Source organism: Thalassophryne amazonica, chromosome 5, assembly GCF_902500255.1.
Source record: "Thalassophryne amazonica chromosome 5, fThaAma1.1, whole genome shotgun sequence".
NCBI classification, from domain to species: domain Eukaryota; kingdom Metazoa; phylum Chordata; class Actinopteri; order Batrachoidiformes; family Batrachoididae; genus Thalassophryne; species Thalassophryne amazonica.
In genome coordinates this window covers 95804326-95829271 of record NC_047107.1, presented here as the reverse complement: position 1 = coordinate 95829271, position 24946 = coordinate 95804326, and the positions used below count along the sequence as shown (strand labels likewise).

General features: G+C 42.4%; 1 protein-coding gene across 1 annotated transcript in view; it reads left to right on the top strand.

Annotated features, from left to right (window-relative positions):
* The window catches only part of LOC117510981, a 41048-nt gene extending 16879 nt beyond the window's left edge, over window positions 1–24169 (top strand). Inside the window, exons 6-13 of the mRNA XM_034170912.1 lie at window positions 6365–6548; window positions 6803–6888; window positions 7056–7445; window positions 7545–7724; window positions 9070–9254; window positions 14596–14819; window positions 23183–23846; window positions 23891–24169. Coding sequence (XP_034026803.1) covers window positions 6365–6548; window positions 6803–6888; window positions 7056–7445; window positions 7545–7724; window positions 9070–9254; window positions 14596–14819; window positions 23183–23786 — 1853 coding nt within the window. The 3' untranslated portion in view covers window positions 23787–23846; window positions 23891–24169. The remainder of the gene's footprint in view (window positions 1–6364; window positions 6549–6802; window positions 6889–7055; window positions 7446–7544; window positions 7725–9069; window positions 9255–14595; window positions 14820–23182; window positions 23847–23890) is intronic.
* The last annotated feature ends 777 nt before the right edge of the window (window positions 24170–24946 follow it).

Genomic DNA, 24946 nt, shown 5'->3' with positions numbered 1-24946 from the left:
ACTAACAAAGATAGATTGATCATATTTAAGATTGAAGCATTAAATAATGGTAGGACTTCCTTGAGCAGCCTGGCAGGAATGGGGTCTAATAAACATGTTGATGGTTTGGATGAAGTAACTAATGAAAATAACTCAGACAGAACAATCGGAGAGAAAGAGTCTAACCAAATACCGGCATCACTGAAAGCAGCCAAAGATAACAATACATCTTTGGGATGGTTATGAGTAATTTTTTCTCTAATAGTCAAAATTTTGTTAGCAAAGAAAGTCATGAAGTCATTACTAGTTTAGGTCAGCCTGGCTACAGTGCTGAAAAGAAACCTGGGGTTGTTCTTATTTTCTTCAATTAGTGATGAGTAGAAAGATGTCCTAGCTTTACGGAGGGCTTTTTTATAGAGCAACAAACTCTTTTTCCAGGCTAAGTGAAGATCTTCTAAATTAGTGAGACGCCATTTCCTCTCCAACTTACGGGTTATCTGCTTTAAGCTACGAGTTTGTGAGTTATACCACGGAGTCAGACACTTCTGAATTATAGCTCTCTTTTTCAGAGGAGCTACAGCATCCAAAGTTGTCTTCAATGAGGATGTAAAACTATTGACGAGATACTCTAACTCCCTTACAGAGTTTAGGTAGCTACTCTGCTCTGTGTTGGTATATGACATTAGAGAACATAAAGAAGGAATCATATCCTTAAACCTAGTTACAGCGCTTTCTGAAAGACTTCTAGTGTAATGAAACTTATTCCCCACTGCAGGGTAGTCCATCAGGGTAAATGTAAATGTTATTAAAAAATGATCAGACAGAAGGGAGTTTTCAGGGAATACTGTTAAGTCTTCTATTTCCATACCATAAGTCAGAACAAGATCTAAGATATGATTAAAGTGGTGGGTGGACTCATTTACTTTTTGAGCAAAGCCAATAGAGTCTAATAATAGATTAAATGCAGTGTTGAGGCTGTCATTCTCAGCATCTGTGTGGATGTTAAAATCGCCCACTATAATTATCTTATCTGAGCTAAGCACTAAGTCAGACAAAAGGTCTGAAAATTCACAGAGAAACTCACAGTAACGACCAGGTGGACGATAGATAATAACAAATAAAACTGGTTTTTGGGACTTCCAATTTGGATGGACAAGACTAAGAGACAAGCTTTCAAATGAATTAAAGCTCTGTCTAGGATTTTGATTAATTAATAAGCTGGAATGGAAGATTGCTGCTAATCCTCCGCCCCGGCCCATGCTACGAGCATTCTGACAGTTAGTGTGACTCGGGGGTGTTGACTCATTTAAACAAACATATTCATCCTGCTGTAACCAGGTTTCTGTTAGGCAGAATAAATCAATACGTTGATCAATTATTATATCATTTACCAACAGGGACTTAGAAGAGAGAGACCTAATGTTTAATAGACCACATTTAACTGTTTTAGTCTGTGGTGCAGTTGAAGGTGCTATATTATTTTTTCTTTTTGAATTTTTATGCTTAAATAGATTTTTGCTGGTTATTGGTGGTCTGGGAGCAGGCACCGTCTCTACAGGGATGGGGTAATGAGGGGATGGCAGGGGGAGAGAAGCTGCAGAGAGGTGTATAAGACCACAGCTCTGCCTCCTGGTCCCAACGCTGGACAGTCACAGTTTGGAGGATCCAAGAAAATTGGCCAGATTTCTAGAAATGAGAGCTGCTCCATCCAAAGTGGGATGGATGCCGTCTCTCCTAACAAGACCAGGTTTTCCCCAGAAGCTTTGCCAATTATCTATGAAGCCCACCTCATTTTTTGGACACCACTCAGACAACCAGCAATTCAAGGAGAACATGCGGCTAAACATGTCACTCCCGGTCTGATTGGGGAGGGGCCCAGAGAAAACAACAGAGTCCGACATTGTTTTGCAAAGTTACACACCGATTTAATGTTAATTTTAGTGACCTCCGATTGGCGTAACCTAGTGTCATTACTGCCGACGTGAATTACAATCTTACCAAATTTACGCTTAGCCTTAGCCAGCAATTTCAAATGTCCTTCAATGTCGCCTGCTCTGGCCCCCGGAAGACAATTGACAATGGTTGCTGGTGTCGCTAACTTCACATTTCTCAAAACAGAGTCGCCAATAACCAGAGTTTGATCCTCGGCGAGTGTATCGTCGAGTGGGGAAAAACGGTTAGAGATGTGAACGGGTTGACGGTGTACACGGGGCTTCTGTTTAGGGCTACGCTTCCTCCTCACAGTCACCCAGTCAGCCTGCTTTCCCGACTGCCCGGGATCTGCCAGGGGGGAACTAACGGCGGCTAAGCTACCTTGGTCCGCACCGACTACAGGGGCCTGGCTAGCTGTAGAATTTTCCACGGTGCGGAGCCGAGTCTCCAATTCGCCCAGCCTGGCCTCCAAAGCTACGAATAAGCTGCACTTATTACAAGTACCGTTACTGCTAAAGGAGGCAGAGGAATAACTAAACATTTCACACCCAGAGCAGAAAAGTGCGGGAGAGACAGGAGAAGCCGCCATGCTAAATCGGCTAAGAGCTAGTAGCTACGCAACCTAGCGGATTCCTAAAAACACACAAAGTGAATAATGTGTAAATAATTTAGAGGTGATTCAACAGAAGGAGTGCCTTAGTTAAGGCACCAGACAGGCCATGAAGCAGCACAGGTAACGCACGGCAACAGCGAACGCACGACAACGGTGCTAAAATAAAATAAAAATCCACTAGACACGCTGTGGAGCAGCACAGGTAACGCACGACAACAGTGCTAAAAAAAATAAAAACAAAAGCGTTAGCAAGCTAGTTAGCTTGCCAACGCTGATGAAAGTTAGCTGATAAAAGTGCTCCGTCGCGATGTTTCGACCGTTAGAGGTCTTCTTTAGGCGTTGGAGCACGGTGAAAAAGTAAAAAAAAAAGTAAAAAAGTAAAAAAGTCTTGAAAAAGACTGTTAGTTCAAAGTCCAAAGCAGCAGGTAGCAGTCTGTGTGTAAACAGTTCCAACAGAGAGCCAAAATTCTGATGCAACGTCTTCCTCCGTGTGTCCCAAGAGATGGCAGCCTAGAGAAGAAGAGGAGAAACGAGCAAAGGAAAAAGGTATGTACTGATTTACGTATTCCCGCAGCTTCATAGTGCTTTAAACAGCGTGGACGCTGAGCGACCACAGAGTTCAATAGCGACACAAAGCATGGAGCGAAACGAGACGAGTCATTGGATAAATGCTGGGCTTTGTCCCGCCCATCGGACGCTCAGCGTGTCTGGGGGTCTATGGGGCAGTGGGCTGGCCTCGGCAGGCCCGGACGCTCAGCTTCTGCATGATGATTGGATGATCTGTCTGAGGCTGAATCCCTTTTTGATTGACAGCGAAATGAGCGAATCAGCGACCTTTTGGTGTAAACATTCGTGGGAGTATTGTTTAATTTTCATTCTGTTCTGAGTTGAACCGGAGACTTTCCTAATCCTCTTAGCAGCATTTTCTTTGTTTAAAAATGACTAGCGACAAATCGAGCTTCTATTTCTGGTGGGGGTTTTTTTGTAGCTGCTTGTGTTTGGAGACTGACTTCTATCACTCTTTCTGACTTTTATCGCAGTTTCTGTCCCTACCGAGCAGCGGGTGCTGCTGAGCTCCTCCACCGTCACAAAGCACTCACAGGCGGACACACTTCACACTAGCCTCACGCCAGTCCCAGCTAGCGAGCTAGCTAGGTAGCAAGCTGCACATAATGGCAGACAATTTGAATGTTGTGGACCGGATTTTGGCGAAGCCTTTTGATAGTCTTCCTTAACGATGAAGCCATGGCTGCTGTCATGACTTCAGCTCTCAATGGTTTGCAGGCCAAAGTTAAAGCAATAGCCCCCAGTGCAATGTTTGTGTATTGCTATGCACACAGACTGAATCTGGTTCTGTCTCAGGGGGCTAAATGCTTATCTGAGTGCAGAATATTTTTGCATCACTCTCTGGGTTTGCCACATTTTTCTCAAAATCCACAAAGAGGATGTCTTTTCTTGAGTCTGCAGGCTGCTCAAGGTTGCCCAGAAATGCTCCTACTCAATGGAATTTCACATCATGGATAGTGAGCAATTATGATGCCCTCCTGCTTACTTCTTTTGCACTGCTTGTTATTTATGACAAATTATTGTGGTTTGCCATTTTTGCCTTTAAAGAGTGTTAACTTCTTCACTTGTTGCTTCCTGTTACTTATGATACACAATAGTGTTTGTTATTTCTTCTTATGTGTACAGTAATGGGTATAGAATTGACCTCTGTCGTTAGTTCATTTATTTATGATACATGATTGCGCTTTACCATTTTTGCCACTTTAATGAATAGGGTTTTTTTTTTGTACATTTTTTGTCACGTCATGGTATTCTGTAATATACAGATTGTTTAACTTCTTTTGTTATTTATATGGTGCGACTTTAATGGAGGTTTAAGTCTTGTTCATTATGGTGAATGGTACTCTATGATAATGCAAAGTGCACTCTGTTGGTAAAACTGAATAGTAAGTCCCTTCGGCTGCTCCCTTGTTTGCACTTGGGGTCGCCACAGCTTGAATTGGCACAGGTTTTACGCCGGATGCCCTTCCTGACGCAACTCCACATTACATGGAGAAATGTGGCAGGGGTGGGATTTGAACCCAAAACCTTCTGAACTGAAACCAAGCGCATTTACCACTTGGCCACCACCCCTGCTTGGTAAAACTGAATGATGTGCAATATTGACCATCGGGTGGTGCTGTAGTGCAGTTGTGCTTTCTTAAATACCTGTACTGTACATAGTTGTAATGTGAAGTCACTGTCTTTTTTTTTTTATGTTCAAAAACTTTATTGAAGTAATTATTGTTTATCTTTGTGTTTGTTATTGCAGTAGACATTAAAACCGGAAATTTGTTCTTGAAAATAGCTGTTGTGAGTTAATTTGTGGGATTGTGGGTGTTCTGGATGAAGTTAGTGTTTTCATGGGTGGTGGGGCGGAGGTGGTGGCCACGTTAGTGTGCGCGGGGGGGCACGCAGGGTGTAAATCATTCTAGGACCGCCACTGCATGTACACATAAACGCAATTTCATAAATACATATATGCATAAATACATACATACATAAATATATGCATGCATACATGCTTACATATACACACATACACTATACACTATAATAATTAAATATTGTTATATAACGGCTGAATAGATCCTTGTCAAGTGATTGGTGAGTTGTACGTCACATGACAAGGATTATTCATACCATTGGCCATTGTGTTACACTTACTGTGCAATAGTGCTATTTAGCGTGCAAATTTGGTACTATACGATTTGTGCTGCTGCATGCTGTTACCACCACGCGTGCACTCACACTAGCAGGGACAGCACTCGTCTTAAAAACAAACATAGCAGGAGCTGCTCATTCTTCTAACAAAACAAATCCAGTATGCTGTAAGCCATCTGGAGGCATTTGCAGTATTTGCTGGGATGTCTCTACGTGAAGTTGAACTGCTATCAGATGAAGAGTTCGACACATTTCTGTCACAGTTTTTTTGCTAGAATGAGAAAAGCAGATGGCAGTCTGTACATGATGCACAGCATCAGCTATGGACTACATCATCATCAAGTTGACTGAGAACAATTTTGGATTGGATTGGATTCCTATTTAAATTCGTATTGAACTGTTTGAAACCGGTTGATGTCAAAGGACCAGTGATGCACACCAAAATGTAAGTCCCTTTCTCTTGTTTCTAAATTAATAAAATATCAAATGACAAGGATCTATTTTAGTATGATAATATAAAACAAATAATGAATGTTTTTTCATTTGTTTAATGGTAAGAATATTTCATGAGGTCAAAGATGGGCCGTTCCATCTTTGACCTCATGAAATATTCGTACCATTGCACTCATAAACATTCATTATTTGTGTAGCGGGATGAAAGTCCCGGGTCCCAATTGAAAAGACGTTCCCGCTAGCTTGGCTAACGGGGAGTTCCCCTTTGGCTGACCTGGTAGAGGAACGGTCTTTTGGTGCGAGCCGCGTGGGTTCGATCCCCCACCGTCGTCCCGGCCACGAAGGTCCTGCTGCTTCAATCTGGCGTCACGAACAGGATGTGGATCACAGAGTATGCTAACATGCACCTGTGACTTCGGGACGAAGTCAAAAATGGTGGGGAGATGTCTAGCTGGATGAAAGTCCCGGGTCCCAATTGAAAAGACGTTCCCGCTAGCTTGGCTAACGGGGAGTTCTCCTTTGGCTGACCTGGTAGAGGAACGGTCTTTTGGTGCGAGTCGTGTGGGTTCGATCCCCCACTGTCGACCCGGCCACGAAGGTCCTGCTGCTTCAATCGTATACTGTCTGTAACCCATGAGTGTTTCACTGTCTCCTGCTTGTGGTCACTCTGTCTTTCAGAACAGTTCCAGTTTGTATCTCAGAGACACAGAGGATTCCCCTTCAGTGCTACCTTGTATGTGAATGACATCATGGTGGCCAGAATCAGTTCCTGCTGTGAGTACCGGTACTCCCCTGGCTTCCAGCAGGGCAGGAAGAGTTGCTTCAGACTGACTTGGCTGTCCGGAGGTGTACCATGTTACAGGTCAGTTTTCAGCTTCTGTTAGATTGACAGCGTAACATTATTGGCAGAAAATTACAAATTTGTACCAGTCAAAACAGATCCATGATGGCACTGGGTGTCTAATGCTCTGCAGATATACTTTATTATTGTGAGATTGCAAAGGGGGAACAACAAGATTCATACTGCATGACATAAAGGAATGATGTTGTCAGTGGCAGTTTGTGTAGTGGAAGGAATATGAGTCATGATGAAAGTGAGTTTTTCATCTTTTTCAGATGTACAAATCTTCGAAACAAATACAGTTCCTGCCAGCAGCTCAACAACCGCGCAATGGAGAACTTACAACAGAGCCCTGGCAACGGTACAAAGTCTGGAAACGGCTGTCTTAATTTTTCCATTACATCCTAAATCTTATTCATCAGCATTTTTGACATTATGCCCAAATCCTTGATTACCAAACGAGCTTAATGACAAAATGCCCCTCAAAGCATTTTTCTTCATTGTTTTTCTCTAATGTCTCTGACGCAGGCACTGTAGAGTCGTGTCCGTCCTCCCCATTGTTTATCCCAGCCAAATCCGAGAACAAATCAGTGAGGAGGACAAGAAAGTACATCAAAGAAGGTAGTGGTGCATCCACGGACAGTGAAGACACCAGTGTAGCCGGGATTAAAGACATCTCCAAGCCCAAACGGCTCAAAGGTCAATCTAATCACAAACAGAGCAAGGGTAAGACAGCTGGAAATAAAAGACGGGAGCAGAGGCGAGACATTAAGAGCACGGACGTCTCGCAGAGGTTAACACTGACCGATAAATGTGAAGAACAAACATCATCTCCCAGACAGGTGCAGAAACAATCCAATAATATCACAGCACCACACACTCAACAGCAACAATTCAACATGACAAGCAAAGGTCTTGGTGAGCACTTTTTTTTGCACACAGTTGCAGTTTATGTCCCAGTTTGTACAAAATATAACAATATAGAAACTGTTAAACAACAAATGTGTCTTTTCAAAGATCCATTGCAGGACAAGGACAAACTTTGCAAACAGAATGAACAGAAACACAAGGAGTCTGCATCAAATGTGCATCCCACAGATGGGGAACAAATAAAGGATTTTTATGAAGAATGTGTGAAAAAGAACACTGTTTTTTTGGAGCAGAGCGCAAACAAGCACAACTTGTTCCAGGCAAACTGTAAGTAAAGAAATCACAGCATGATAAGTAGGTTTGAACTCAAATTCCCCAACGTGCTTGTTACTAAGTCCCTTTGGCTTTTCCCTTGCTTTCATTCAAGGTCGCCACAGCAAATCTGAGGTGGATCTGTATGTTGATATACCACAAGTTTTACATTGGATGCCCCTCCTGATGGAAATCTATGTTTCATGCAGAATACGCAGGGGTGGCCTTGAACTGGGAACCTGCCGCACTGGAAACAAGAACATTATCCGTTTGACCAGAGTCGGCTCTAAACATTTTGGTGCTCTACATGAGATTATGGTTGCTTGTTTTATTTTTGTGAATACTTAATCCTTGAATTAAGCACTTTGGACACTGTCTGGCTGCTTTAAAGGGCTATAGAAATAAATGTTGATTGATTGATTAATGAGCTTTGCTCTTGTGAAGTGACTTCAGGTGACCTGCATTGTGATTCACTGACTCATCTTCAACCGCTTACTCTAATTTAGGGTCACAGATGGCTGGAGTCTATCCCAGCAGTTACAGGGCATGAGGCAGGGTACACCCTGGACAAGACGCCAGTCTATCGCAGGGCCACATATAGACAGACAAACACATACACACACTTTCACACACTTGCATGCACACTTTCAAGTTTCCAATTCACCTAACCTGCATGTCTTTGGATGTGGGAGGAAGCCGGAGCAACTGGAGAGAACCCACACAAACACAGGGAGAACATGCAAACTCCAGGTGGGAATTGAGCCCATGACCTTCTTGCTGTGAGGAAACAGTGCTAACCACTAATTCACCATGCCGCCCATTATGTTTCACTGCTATCCAAATAAATTAAACTGAACTGTATTGCTTTAGCGTAAGGGTCTGTCACGGTTAACTTTTCAGTTAGCGGATTAGCAGTTATCAAAGCTAATTTTAAGTTTAGCTGTGCACACCACTGACAGTATGTTAGTAAACGTATTAACATTGCTATTCTTATATGGCATTGTGAGAGCAAATTTTGTGTTTATGTTTTCATGCTAAGTGCTCGAGAGGTGATTTTCAGTTAGCGGATTAGCAGTTATCAAAGCTAACTTTTAGGTTAGCTGTGCACACCACTGACAGTACATTAGTAAACGTATTACCATTGCTATTCTTTATATGGCATTGTGAGACCAAATTTTGTGTTTATGTTTTCATGCTAAGTGTTCGAGAGGTGATTTTCAGTTAGTGGATTAGCAGTTATCAAAGCTAACTTTTAGGTTAGCTGTGCACACCACTAACAGTACGTTAGTAAACATATTAACATTGCTATTCTTATATGGCATTGTGAGAGCAAATTTTGTGTTTATGTTTTTATGATAAGTGCTCGAGAGGTGCCGGCTCCAGAAGAAACTCTCATCGAGTCTCAAAGCTACAAGTTCAGATGTTGAGCCAAGTGCAGAAAGTGACACAATCCTGCAGCCCGATGAAGAGTCAGAAGAAAAAGATATAGTCAGCCAGAGCCCGGGCAAAGAAGAGCCTCTTGACGAACAAGACCTGCAGGCACAGGCATGTGTAGAACACAAATTACTATAATAACTCTCCAAACAAGTGCAAAAAAAAAACAAAAAAACAAAAAGGTCTAACTTTAAAATCACTGACAAGACCACTTCAAATCTGTGTTATAACCAAGCTGTCAACTTCAATGGCCTCACATGAAACGCTACTGGAAGTACAAAAAGTTGTAGTTCCTCGACTGATGGAGTGAGGGTGGCTCTAAAACAGAGCATATCTCCATAGGAGTCAATGTTAAAGTGTTTAACTAGAGCAGGAATAAATGTGTTTACAGCCTGGTACAAAAACTGTTTTGGTCTGTATAACTAGTTTCTTCCTCCTTGACAACTATAGAGGAGTAATTTTTTTTTTCTAACTTCTTAGTTTAAGAAGTTAGTGATGACTTAGCGTTGACTTGGCGTTGTTGATAGACCAACCAATTATGGTCTATTTGCTGAGATTCTACTTTGCCATCACTGGAATCTACGTGCATGACTGCTTAGCTGCAGTATTTCTTTGCACGTGTGACAAATCTTTGTTGTGCTTTGTTTTATTTGTTGTTTTGTTATTGTTAGTATGGCAAGAAAAGGTAGTCACCCCACTGAGTTTGGTCTGCATTAGGTTTCTCCCTGTAATAATAAAAAAATAATAAAAAAATACCTGAGGGAGTTTTTCCCTTACGGAAGCGCATTACATTCACTGGAATAAAAAAATTAGAACCCTGGTCTCATAATAACAAGAAAAGATATCATAATTACGGGATCAGGGGTCTAATTTATTTTTATAGCCAGTGAATGCAATATGCTACGATCTCGTAATTATGAGAAAAGATGTCAAAATTACCTGAAAAGAGATCTTGTAATTAACTGATCAGGTGTCTATTTTTTCCATACTATACTCAACAAAAATATAAACGCAACACTTTTGGTTTTGCTCCCATTTTGTATGAGATGAACTCAAAGATCTAAAACTTTTTCCACATACACAATATCACCATTTCTCTCAAATATTGTTCACAAACCAGTCTAAATCTGTGATAGTGAGCACTTCTCCTTTGCTGAGATAATCCATCCCACCTCACAGGTGTGCCATATCAAGATGCTGATTAGACACCATGATTAGTGCACAGGTGTGCCTTAGACTGCCCACAATAAAAGGCCACTCTGAAAGGTGCAGTTTTATCACACAGCACAATGCCACAGATGTCGCAAGATTTGAGGGAGCGTGCAGTTGGCATGCTGACAGCAGGAATGTCAACCAGAGCTGTTGCTCGTGTATTGAATGTTCATTTCTCTACCATAAGCCGTCTCCAAAGACATTTCAGAGAATTTGGCAGTACATCCAACCAGCCTCACAACCGCAGACCACGTGTAACCACACCAGCCCAGGACCTCCACATCCAGCATGTTCACCTCCAAGATCATCTGAGACCAGCCACTCGGACAGCTGCTGAAACAATCGGTTTGCATAACCAAAGAATATCTGGACAAACTGTCAGAAACCGTCTCAGGGAAGCTCATCTGCATGCTCGTCGTCCTCATCGGGGTCTCGACCTGACTCCAGTTCGTCGTCGTAACCGACTTGAGTGGGCAAATGCTCACATTCGCTGGCGTTTGGCACACTGGAAAGGTGTTCTCTTCATGGATGATGCGAAGGAGATGTGTTGCACTGCATGAGGCAAATGGTTGTCACACCAGATACTGACTGGTATCCCCCCCCAATAAAACAAAACTGCACCTTTCAGAGTGGCCTTTTATTGTGGGCAGTCTAAGGCACACCTGTGCACTAATCATGGTTTTTAATCAGCATCTTGATATGGCACACCTGTGAGGTGGGATGGATTATCTCAGCAAAGGAGAAGTTCTCACTATCACAGATTTAGACTGGTTTGTGAACAACATTTGAGGGAAATGGTGATATTGTGTATGTGGATAAAGTTTTAGATCTTTGAGTTCATCTCATACAAAATGGGAGCAAAACCAAAAGCGTTGCGTTTATATTTTTGTTGATATATATATATATATATATATATATATATATATAAACCAAATCAGAAACCTGGTCTAGTAATTACGTGATCAAGATTAATTATGAGATCTTTTCTCATAATTACGAGATCAGGAGGCACTTGATCTCATAATTATGAGATCAGGGGTCTAATGTTTTTGTTTATCCAGTGCAATACGTTTCTGTATTCCCTTAGTGCATAGACTCAAAATCCCAGGTTGCGTTGGGGCACATGGGATGTCAGAGTGGCTGACAAACTGAATCATGCCTGTCATGAATGCCTAATGGAAAATGTCATTGCCACATATCTTGGAAATATGGTTTATTAGTGATTAAAAAATGCCACTGTTGTTGACTTTAATCGAGTAATTTACATTTTCTAAATGTACTCATCAGAATATGTTGTGCCAACAGCAAAATACACAAATGGCATTTGTTTGTTCATTCCATCATCTACATTAATGTAGAGTCAAAGTTTTGAAAAATTACTGAGACAGATGGAGTTTTTTCAGGTTAATTTTATGATTTTTTTTTTTTTAATATACTTAAATCTGCTGCAGAAGTTATTACAATGACAACAGTAGGGGGTCTGATTGAAGCAGTGCATAACATTTTCTTGATTTATGAACTACAAATTGAATCTCAGATAATGGACAGTTCCATTTTCAGAAGATTAATACACTACCATTTGTATCATTTATAACATAGTCACACAGTGTTATCTAAGAAAGCCAGGCATCTGGCTCAGCCTCACCCATCGTGATGAAAAAGCTTCCAACAGTGTCTGAAAAATTCCTCAAGGTCTCATAGAGTGGCACACAGAATGTGGCCAGCAACCAAACCATATGTCTCTCTGGACTCTCACCCCGTCTCAGCACTCAGAAACCCTCCAGCACCTTCCCCAACTCGCATCTCATTCCTAGCCAGAACATTCTGGAGATTACCCACTCTCAAATATGAGCTGTAAATATTGTATGATTGTTATACTCTGTTCTCAGGACCTTCTTGTGCAGTGTAGTTTTGTTTGATGAAAAAATAACCTGTCTCTGTATCTGCAAAAGTAGAAGAAAAGCATGTTTCTGTATCGGTCTGTCTATTATCTATCTAACCACCCACCTACCTACCTACCAACCCATCTATTAGAGGTCTGCATCGCTTCCTTATAAAACAATACCATACATATCTACGTACGTACGTGGGCTATCATACAATTCAGGAACAACAATTTTTATTATTATAGTATTATTATGGAATGATCTGATGCAGTATGATTTGCCTGCACTCGAGAACACATCACCCCCGTCCTACAAAACCTCCACTGGCTCCCCATCACTCAATGCATTCACTTCAAAATCCTCCTGATCACTTTCAAAGCCCTCCATAATCTGGCCCCCACATATCTCACTGACCACCTCCACCGCCACACTCCATCACGCTCTCTCCGCTCCTCCGACACAAACCTCTTGTCCTTTCCCTATAGGACCAGGCTCCGAACCTGGGGAGACAGAGCCTTCTCCATCACTGCCCCTACCCTCTGGAACTCTCTGCCCCAACCACTTCATGCTTGCCCCGACCTCCCCTCCTTCAAGAAAGAACTCAAAACCCACCTGTTTAAGTTAGATTTTAATGTACAGCCCTGATTTTTAACGTGTTTTTTTTTTCTTAGCGTTTTTTATCTTTTTCTTTTGGTTTGTAAAGCGTCTTTGAGTGTCCAGAAAAGCGCTATACAAATAAAATGTATTATTATTAAAAATGTATTATTATGATTTGATTCAACTCTTCTCTTAATGTAGAAAATTTATTTTCCCTGGTAAAATAAGACAAACCTGGCATTGCTTATCTTCAAATACTGTACATATTTCATAAAAGACCAATAATCTTCAGGCACTGCACGTTGGCACTGCCTCTGCTGGTTCATAGTACACTGAGATCGATGTACCCGATGTACTATCTATCTATCTATCTATCTATCTATCTATCTATCTATCTATCTATCTATCTATCTATCTATCTATCTATCTATCTATCTATCTATCTATCTATCTATCTATCTATCTATCTATCTATCTATCTATCTATCTATCTATCTATCTATCTATCTATCTATCTATCTATCTATCTATCTATCTATCTATCTATCTATCTATCTATCTATCTATCTATCTATCTATCTATCTATCTATCTATCTATCTATCTATCTATCTATCTATCTATCTATCTATCTATCTATCTATCTATCTATCTATCTATCTATCTATCTATCTATCTATCTATCTATCTATCTATCTATCTATCTATCTATCTATCTATCTATCTATCTATCTATCTATCTATCTATCTATCTATCTATCTATCTATCTATCTATCTATCTATCTATCTATCTATCTATCTATCTATCTATCTATCTATCTATCTATCTATCTATCTATCTATCTATCTATCTATCTATCTATCTATCTATCTATCTATCTATCTATCTATCTATCTATCTATCTATCTATCTATCTATCTATCTATCTATCTATCTATCTATCTATCTATCTATCTATCTATCTATCTATCTATCTATCTATCTATCTATCTATCTATCTATCTATCTATCTATCTATCTATCTATCTATCTATCTATCTATCTATCTATCTATCTATCTATCTATCTATCTATCTATCTATCTATCTATCTATCTATCTATCTATCTATCTATCTATCTATCTATCTATCTATCTATCTATCTATCTATCTATCTATCTATCTATCTATCTATCTATCTATCTATCTATCTATCTATCTATCTATCTATCTATCTATCTATCTATCTATCTATCTATCTATCTATCTATCTATCTGAGAAACACGTTAACACTTTTAAGTTAGAATATAATAGTTATTTAAAATGTGATATTTTACCAATATACTCATGGACCACCAGGGAAGGCTCACGGACCACCAGTAGACCGCCAACCACTCTTTGAGAAAGGTTGATCATGACCTAACAAGTCAATAACCATACCTTAACCAAATGAGGAGCATTTCACCTCCTGATGAGGAAAATGATTTCAGAACACACCCCCACCTCTCAAAAAACAAAACAAACAAGTGAAAGATGCTGCTGCTGAAGTCTAGAAATGCAAAATGTAGGAAAATACAAAAAGCCACCATGTTCACTTTAACATATCTAAATGTAAGTGCCAGGAAATAAAAACTGACATTGCAGACTGTCTTCTTGTAATCATCTTTTCACTTCAAACCCAAACATCTTCTGTACAGTGCAAAAACAAATGAATTTGGCCTTGTTATTCCAAAACGTTCACACTCTATAACTCATTGTCTTTGGTTGCAACTGCAGCTTGACGCCATGATGATGGTTCTGAGGACTTCTGATGAGGTGGAGCAGCTGGTTTTGAGAAACACAGGCCTGACCGACGACCTTTTGCTTAACCTGGCAGGAGCCTTGAAGAGCAGCATGTCCGAAGTTATACTTCTCAACCTCAACCTCAACCTCATTGGTCCATACGGTGCTCACATTCTGCTGGACCTATTGAGGGTAAAGCCTCAAATCAAAGGCTTACAGTAAGTCACATCAATCACTGAGCCACATCAATGTTTGAGAGTGGAAATCTGAATCAGAAAACGTACTCGCGCCTTCCATCAATATCAAATTTTTACTTATTTAGTAAAAAAATAAAATAAAAAAAAAGTCATGGAGGAGACAGAAAAAGCATCCAGATAAATAAATAACCCAAGAAGGAGCACCCAAATATGCAACGCCTGCACTTTGCAAATTTAACCCCTTATAATGCAAATGAATTATTTGTGATTCTGATGCCGATTGAGCCACATTATCCTTAATTAACACAAAACCATTCCACCATGTTTGATCCATACTGGCTCCAGACCGAGTTTGAGAATGCAGCATAAATACGCACTGGGCTCATATTTTTACCTTGGCCATTGACCTTGACTTTTAACCAGCTATTTTTTTTCCACATCAATCACGTTGTCCTTAGCTGAACCCTCATAATTCTACTGAGTGTGATCTACGAGGTCTGTTAGAAAAGTATCCAACCTTTTTATTTTTTTCAAAAACCTGATGGATTTGAATCACGTGTGCTTGCATGAGCAAACCTTGAACCTTCGTGCGCATGCGTGAATTTTTTCACGTCTGTCGATTGCGTCATTTGCTTGTAAGCAGCCTTTGTGTGAGGACGGGTGTAGTCTCTTGTTGGATTTTCTTTGCAAGGAAAATGGCGGAACGACTGGAGCAGCGCTGTTGTGAAAGTGACGTGACACGGACCCACAACAGGGGGCGTTAATGAACGGACAATGGATAAGCCAAAAAGTAACAATTTAATGTTGTGAATCGCACAACAACGTACAATAACAATATGGTGGACTGTCAATCATACACCAGGTGACGTGTGGGCAGGCTCGATGATAGAAGACGCCTGGAGAGAGAAGAGCTGGATCCCCACACAGCTTCCACCACCAACGGAGCTGAAGAACACCGGAGCCGCCAAGCCCTGCCCCCCAGGTGGCCGCTGTCTTCAGCAGTCAGACCCGGTACTGCTGGCAGAGAACAGAGACAGTCCAGATGAGTGTGAGTTCGCACACTCAGTAATCCCACAGTCTGTATTAAGTAAAGGAGGGAAAACCTCCACCTCCAATCACACACACTCGTGCAGCTCCTGGTCAACCACTTATCTGAGTTGGGGTGTGAGGTGAAGCCGTCGCTGTCACACCAAATGCCAGTCCTCCAGATAAGGCAACACTCCAGGAAAACGGCTGCAATAGAAGTTCAAGTTATTACACACACAGTGTTAGTCAGCAGAGAAATTACCTGAATGGTAGTTGATTTCTCGGCGGGGAGGTGGGGTTGCAGTCCGGCTTTTATGGAGGATGTGGTTGATGAGTGACAGCTGGTGTTGATGATGTGTGACAGCTGTCACTCCCAGTAGGTCCGACGCCCTCTCGTGCTTGGAGCCCGCACTCCAAGCAGGGCGCCATCTTGTGGTGGTGGGCCAGCAGTACCTCCTCTTCAGCGGCCCACACAACAAGCGCGACTGCATCAAATTTAGCCAGAAACTGGGCAACAGCCAGGTGGAAACCATTCAGATTATTCAGACGGCTTTCGGTGACATTCCACTGTGACAGAAGATTTGGCCATGAAAAGAGTTGCAGCGAAATTTATGCCGATGGCTTGGGCACGAAGCTGATGGCGGAGCAAAAGCGCCTTCGTGTTGAAGCCTCACAGGACATGCCCACCTCTTCCACAATTTCTCAGATAGTCACACGACTGAAAAGCCACCGAAAGCCGTCTGAATCTTGCAAATGGTGGAAGAGGTGGGCATGTCACAACATGTCCTGTGAGACTTCAACACGAAGGCGCTTTTGCTCCGCCATCAGCTTCGGGGCGAAGCCATCTGCATGAATTTCGCTGCAACTCTTTTCACGGCCAAATCTTCTGTCACAGTGGAATGTGCCGAAAAAGTGCTGATGTCCACCTCTTCCGCAATTTCTCGGATTGTCACACGAAAGGTCCCACATCACCACAGTGTTCACTTAGGAATGATCTGGTCATTTCAGCATGTTGATGGCCGCCCAGAGCGCGGCTCACTCAACAGGCGTGAAAAAATTCACGCATGCGCACGAAGGTTCAAGGTTGGCTCATGCAAGCACACGTGATTCAAATCCATCAGGTTTTTGAAAAAAAATTAAAAAGTCGGATACTTTTCTAACAGACCTCGTAAATTATGTAAATCTGAAACTCTCTCTCCCACACACACACATTCATCTTCAGCCACTTATCCAAGATAGGGTTGTGGGGGGCTGGAGCCTATCCCAGCAGTTTGAATGGCTACACAGGAGCACACGCTTTGTGTGTGGTTATAAAAAAAAACAAAACAAAAAAAACATTAAATGTAAAAAGTTTTTCATCATCACAGGCTAACCTTATGTTTTTGCTGCAAACAGAATTTTGGGTGAAACTGATGATTAATTTAATTCCTGGCTGCCACGTAAGCAAATGCACAGAAGTTTGTCATGGTGACATTTGTGCAGAGACATAGTGAAAAATGGAGCCTCAGTTATGCATAGAAAACAAATACTATATAATACAGGCAAAATGTAACAGCCTATGCAGGGATAAAGAAAAGTTTGGGATCAAATCAAACATGCCTCTTACATACATACATATATACATCTTCAACTGCTTATCCAGGATCGGGTCATGAGAGCAACAGCTCCAGCAGGGGACCCCAGACTTCCCTTTCCCAGGACACATTGACCACCGCTGACTGGGGGATATCAAGGCGTTCCCAGGCCAGTGTGGAGATATACTGTAATCTCTCCACCTAGTCCTGGGTCTTCCCCGGGGTCTCCTCCCAGCTGGACATGCCTGCAACACCTAACTAGGGAGGCGCCCAGGAGGCATACTTACCAGATGCCTGCAGCACCTCAGCTGGCGCCTCTTAAAGAGAAGGAGCAGCTGCGTTACTCTGAGTTCCTCACGGATAACTGAGCTTCTCACCCTGTCTCTAAGGCAGACACCAGCCACCCACCTGAGGAAACCCATTTCGGCCGCTTGTACCCGCGATCTACTTCTTTCAGTAATGACTCAACCCTCATGACCATAGGTGAGAGTAGAAACGAAGATTGACCAGTAGATTGAGAACTTCGCCTTTTGGCTCAGCTCCCTTTTCTTTACAACAGTAAGGTAGAGTGAATGCAATACCACCCCTGCTACGCTGATTTTCCAGCCAATCTCGCAATCCACTGTCCCCTCACTCACAAACAAGATCTTGAAATACTTGAACTCCTTCATTTGGGGCAAGACCACATTCCCTACTTGGATTAGGCAATCCATTGATTTCTTGCTGTGATCCATGGCCTCAGATTTACAGGTGCTGATCCTCATCCCAGCTGCTTCAACTGTGAAACGATCCAGTGAGTGCTGGAGGTCACAGGCTGAAGAAGCCAACAGGACCAAGTCCACAAAATACTTGTAGACTGGATGGGCATACGCCCGGGCCCCCTCCAGGATCCTTGTGAGAGTGAAGAGCTAGTAGGTTGTTCCACGGCCAGGACGGAACCCACATTGTTCCTCTTCAATCTGAGATTTGACTATCAGCCAAACCCCTCTTTCCAGCACCTTGGAGTAGACTTTACCAGGGCGGGTGAGTAGTGTGATGCCCCTGTAGTTGGCACACACTCTGGTTCCCTTTATTACATATGGAGATCACCACCCCAGTTTGCCACTCCTTAGGCACTGTCCCAGACCTCAACGCAGTGTTTAAGAGACGTCTCATCTAAGACAATCCCTCCACACCCAGAGCCTTCAGCATTTCTAGACAGATCTCATCAACCCCCGGGGCCTTGCCACTGTGGAATTGTTTGACTACCTCAGTGACTTCCACCAGGGAAATTTATGATGATCCCCATTGCAGCTTCTGCACTGGAAGCTTGGAACATTGCCCATTCTGGTTCAAAGTCCCCAACCTCCACAGGGATGCCAGAAAAGTTCCAGCAGAGGTGTGAGTTGAAGATCTGTTGGACAGTGGGCTCCTCCAGACATTCCCAGTACATCAGCACCATCCGTTTGGGCTCACGAGGTCTGTCCGAAGTCCTCTTCCACCCTCTGATCCAACTCACCACCTGATGGTGATCAGTTGACAGCTCTGTCCCCATCTTCACCTGAGTGTTCAGAACATGCAGCTTCAGGTTAGATGATATAACAAAATCGATCATTGACCTTCGGCCTAGGATGCTCTGGTACCATGTACACTTATGAGCATCCTTATGTTTGAACATGGTGTTTGTTATGGACAATCTATGACTTGCACACAAGTCCAATAACAAATGACCTCTCAGCCTTAGATCAGGCATGCCGTTCCTCCCAGTCACACCTCTTCAGTTGTCTCTGTCATTGCCCACATGTTCATTGAAGTCCTCCAGCAAAACAATGGATGATGGACTCCATCATCAGTGGACTCCAAGAAGACTGAATACTCCAGACTGCTGTTCGGTGCATATGCACAAACAACAGTCAGACCCCCCCAACACCACCTGAAGGCGCAGGGAGGCGAACCTCTGATCTACTGGGGTAAACTTCAATGTGGTGGCGCTCAGCTGGGGACTCATGAGTATCCCCTGGTGCCTCACACCCTGGGCAAGTCCAGAGAAGAATGAGATCCAACCCCTATCAAGGAGAGTGGTTCCAGAGACAAGGTTGTGCATGGAGGCGAGACCACCAGATCTAACTGGTAGTGCTCCATCTCCCGCACAAGCTCTGGCTCCTGCTCCCACAGAGAGGTGACATTCCACACACCCAGAGGTAGCCTCCACAGCCTGGGTCTAGTAAGTTGAGGCCCTCAACTTTCACTGCCACCCATGGGACAGCTCACTCGACCCCAGCGGTTCCCCCTGCATGTGTTGAACCCACAGGGTGGAGATGGGAAGTCCATGTTGCCTTTTCAGCCTGTGCCTGGCTGTGCTCCGTGGCAAGCACAGCCACCAGGTGCCCGTTGACAGGCCCTCTGTCCAGGCCTGGCTCCGGACGGGGGCCCTGGGCTTCCTCTGGGCCGAGTCGTGTTTCCTCTTCCTTGTTTTTCCATGGAGTCATCAAGAACCATTCTTAGTCTGGCCCTTCACCTGAGACCAATTTGCCATGAGAGACCCTACCAGGAGTACGAAGGCTCCAGACAATACAGCTCTCAGGTTCATAGCGGCACACAAACCTTTCCACCATGATGAGGTGATGGTTCCTAGAGAGGAACCATCACCTCATCAAACACACCTCTTCAAAACATAGAATACGAGGTCTATTAGATAAGAAACCGACACTTTTATTTTTTTTAACTATATGGATTCGAATGATGTGCGATTACACCAATCATGCTTGAACCCTCGTGCGCATGCGTGAGTTTTTTCATGCATGTCGGTGACGTCATTTCCCTGTGGGCAGGCCTTGAGTGAGATGTGGTTCAGCCCTCTCGGCTGAATTCCTTTGTTTCACACGCTGCTCGAGACGGCGCGCGTTGCTTTATCAAACTTTTTTCTGGACCTGTGAGGAATATCCGAGTGGACACTATTTGAGAAATTTAGCTGGTTTTTGGTGAAAAGTTTAACAGCTGATAAGAGATTATGGGGTGTTTCTGTCGCTGTAAGGACTTCCCATGGAGCGGGACGTCGCGCAGCACTTCCAGGCGCCGTCGTCGGCCTGTTTCGACCTGAAAACATCCTAATTTAATTCACCCAGGACATCGTGAGAGAACAGAGAAGATTCAGAACAGGCCGGCATGAGGACTTTATGCGGACATTGCACTATTTAAGGACATTTTCTAATGAAAGACGTGCGCGCAAATTCGCCGAGTTGTTTCCGTGACGACTCGGCAAATCTGTGTGTGCCACGACAGGAAAAACACCTCCTTGTTGAAAACCATTTGTAAAATTCAGGCGGCTTTTGATGGCTTTCAACAAGTGAGTAACTGAGAAATTGTTTAACAGCTTGGGCATGTTCCAACTTGCCCGTTAAGGTTTCCAAAGGTGGTGTATTTCCTGTCGCTACTCCCCGTGGTCGGGTCCGGCCCGACATGCGACTCTGCCCGCACGTTCTTTCATTACAAAATGTCCGTTGACAATGGAATGTCCGAATAAACTCCTCATGCCGACTTCTTCTGAAAGTTCTCTGTTCTCTGAGGACTTACTGGGTCAACAGAGCCTGAAATGTGGAAGTTTTCAACTTGAAACGGCGAGACGCTGCCGCCTCGAAGTGCAGATCGCCGTCAGGCGCCGTGGGCCGTCCTTAAAGTGACACTACCAGACAAAAATCTCTCATCAGCCATTAAAATTTTTACTGAAAACAGCTGAATTTATCGAATGGTGTCCACTCAGTTGTGCCTTACAGTTTTGAAAAAGTTTTGATCAAACAAAGCAGCAGTCTCTGAGCCATTCCTAAACAATGAAAAAAATTGACGAGAGGGTGGGCCACTCCTCACTCAAAGACTGCCCACAGGCGAATGACGTAACCGACAGGCGTGAAAAAACTCTTGCATGCCCACGAGGGTTCAAGCATGACTGATGTAATCACACGTGATTCAAATCCATATGGTTTTTGAAAAAAATAATAAGGTCGGATACTTTTCTAATAGACCTCGTATATGATTGAGAATCATGACTAAAAATTATAAAAATATGATTTCAATATGACACTTCTCACAGTTTTCATTTAATCCAATTACGATAGTCTAGAAATTAGAACATCAGAAGGGAAAACAACAATGAGGGAGATTAATATCAAAATCAAATCAAATCAATTTTATTTATATAGCGCCAAATCACAACAAACAGTTGCCCCAAGGCGCTTTATATTGTAAGGCAAGGCCATACAATAATTACAGAAAAACCCCAACGGTCAAAACGACGAATTGGTGTGTGTCCTCTGGCTTCATGGATAGATAAAGCTGGGTATCATCTGCGTAACAATGAAAATTTAAGCAATGCCGTCTAATAATACTGCCTAAGGGAAGCATGTATAAAGTGAATAAAATTGGTCCTAGCACAGAACCTTGTGGAACTCCATAATTAACCTTAGTCTGTGAAGAAAATTCCCCATTTACATGAACAAATTGTAATCTATTAGATAAATATGATTCAAACCACTGCAGTGCAGTGCCTTTAATACCTATGGCATGCTCTAATCTCTGTAATAAAATTTTATGGTCAACAGTATCAAAAGCAGCACTGAGGTCTAACAGAACAAGCACAGAGATGGGTCCACTGTCCGAGGCCATAAGAAGATCATTTGTAACCTTCACTAATGCTGTTTCTGTACTATGATGAATTCTAAAACCTGACTGAAACTCTTCAAATAGACCATTCCTCTGCAGATGATCAGTTAGCTGTTTTACAACTACCCTTTCAAGAATTTTTGAGAGAAAAGGAAGGTTGGAGATTGGCCTATAATTAGCTAAGATAGCTGGGTCAAGTGATGCTTTTTAAGTAATGGTTTAATTACTGCCACCTTAAAAGCCTGTGGTACATAGCCAACTAATAAAGATAGATTGATCATATTTAAGATCGAAGCATTAAATAATGGTAAGGCTTCCTTGAGCAGCCTGGTAGGAATGGGGTCTAATAGACATGTTGATGGTTTGGATGAAGTAACTAATGAAAATAACTCAGACAGAACAATCGGAGAGAAAGAGTCTAACCAAATACCGGCATCACTGAAAGCAGCCAAAGATAATGATACGTCTTTGGGATGGTTATGAGTAATTTTTTCTCTAACAGTTAAAATTTTATTAGCAAAGAAAGTCATGAAGTCATTACTAGTTAAAGTTAAAGGAATACTCGGCTCAATAGAGCTCTGACTCTTTGTCAGCCTGGCTACAGTGCTGAAAAGAAACCTGGGGTTGTTCTTAATTCTTCAATTAGTGATGAGTAGTAAGATGTCCTAGCATTACGGAGGGCTTTTTTATAGAGCAACAGACTCTTTTTCCAGGCTAAGTGAAGATCTTCTAAATTAGTGAGACGCCATTTCCTCTCCAACTTACGGGTTATCTGCTTTAAGCTGCGAGTTTGTGAGTTATACCACGGAGTCAGGCACTTCTGATTTAAAGCTCTCTTTTTCAGAGGAGCTACAGCATCCAAAGTTGTCTTCAGTGAGGATGTAAAACTATTGACGAGATACTCTATCTCACTTACAGAGTTTAGGTAGCTACTCTGCACTGTGTTGGTATATGGCATTAGAGAACATAAAGAAGGAATAATAATAGATTAAATGCAGTGTTGAGGGTGTCATTCTCAGCATCTGTGTGGATGTTAAAATCGCCCACTATAATTATCTATAATTATAAAATCGCCCACTATAATTATAATTATTATATCACAGAAGAATAAGATTAAATCTTAATAGTTACAACTGTTTCTCTCAACAGCTTGTTTGGAAACAAACTGCGTGACCACGGAGTGCTGACCCTTTTGAAAGGAATAGCTGAGCTGCAGGAGCAAACAAGAAGTGTGCCTGCCATCCAACAGCCAGTGATTTTCCCATCAAAGCAGAACCTGCAAACAGCTGACCTCCCAGCTGCATGGAGGTCTTTCCATGGTTTTACAATTTTGGAACTAGATATTGGAGGAAACGGTCTGAGTAGTGATGGAATAAAAGTGTTAGCAGCATATTTGAGGCACCACTCTTTCCTGCAGTACTTAGGATTGGCGCAGACTTGCGGCGCTGATCTGGCAGCGTGGAAGGAATTTTTCGACAGCCTCAAAGGAAACATCTCACTAACTCAGATAATTCTAGATGAGAACAATTTGGGAGACCCAGGAGTGAGGCTGCTGGCGGACATGTTGAAAGTGAACGCAAGTCTGAGGCAGGTGGATCTGGACAGGAACAGCATCAGTGACGTGGGAGGAAACGACATCATGGCGGCGTTGCTATGCAGGACGGAGTTACCACTGATGCATTTGAGCCTCCAGGAGAACAACATCAGTGCAGGACTCATGAATAGGATACAAGAGGAGGTGAAATATAAATGAAGCAAATCATCCAGGAAGAATCAGATCAGATCTGACTGAAGAGTGTATGATTCCGATTACATGTTTCTGTATCATGATGGGGGGTGACACTTCCCAGTCTCCACACACTAATGTGGAGTAAATATTTTTTACAGTGACTGCAGTGCTATTAATACCACCAACCCCTGTTGGTAGATGAATGTAACGTGTATGTGTTGATGTGGGAGGAAACACAGATACAGAGAACATCATGCAAACGCAACACACAAACAGATGCCAGGCTTTGGTGGAACCAAACCCATAACCTCCTCACTGGGTGGCAAAAGTTAAAGAATGAATTAGAACTCAAAGCTAAATATATCTAAAATGAATGGAAACTAAAATGGACATGTATCTAAATGTCAAACCATATATGAAATGATTTAATTGAAAGTTAACTAAATATAAGTACGTGATAATGGACGTTCAAATGCAAAATCAACAACAGTGCAATCCAAGTTCATTGTGTTTCAATGTTTGAACTCCAAATCAGCTGGAGCATTTTGAGACAACTGTCTTAAATGGCTTGATGACATACTGAGGCCCTATTTTGCGCAGCTTCTGATGTTTTGTTTTTGATGCGTACTACAGAACAGTGTTCGAAAGAAATGTCAAAATACTCTGGTGCAGTGTTTCAAGTTAGAGTCTGTAATTTGGAGAACCAATTAAAAGTTTTGGCACGATCCCCAACTGCCCACTGTAGCTCTTGTTTTATTGTTGCATGTTTCGTCTGGTATTTGCTTCCTGTGGTTGATAGCTTGACAGTTGGACAGAACGCAACATGTGTCGAGTGCCTACCTAGCAGTTAAAGGGGTAACTGACTACCTGGTGAGGAAAGAAACGGGCCACTGTACGTCATCTTGCCGTGGCCCCGCACATGTTCAACTCCAACTAGTACATCCCTTAAGCTCAGTAAAAAAAGTATAGGAGTCACCCTTTACCTTTCCTATGCACTCTTGATTTTCCTTCTAGCTCCAGGGTTACGACAAAGAGTGTGGTTTTTGGATTGTATACTGTCACATGACAGCAAACAGTGACATCATCACAATGTCATCTATATACATAAATGGCTACTTTTGTCTTTCTGTCTGTCCGGAATAGGCTCTAAACCTACAAAAGGTGAACTCCCCAAAGTTACATAT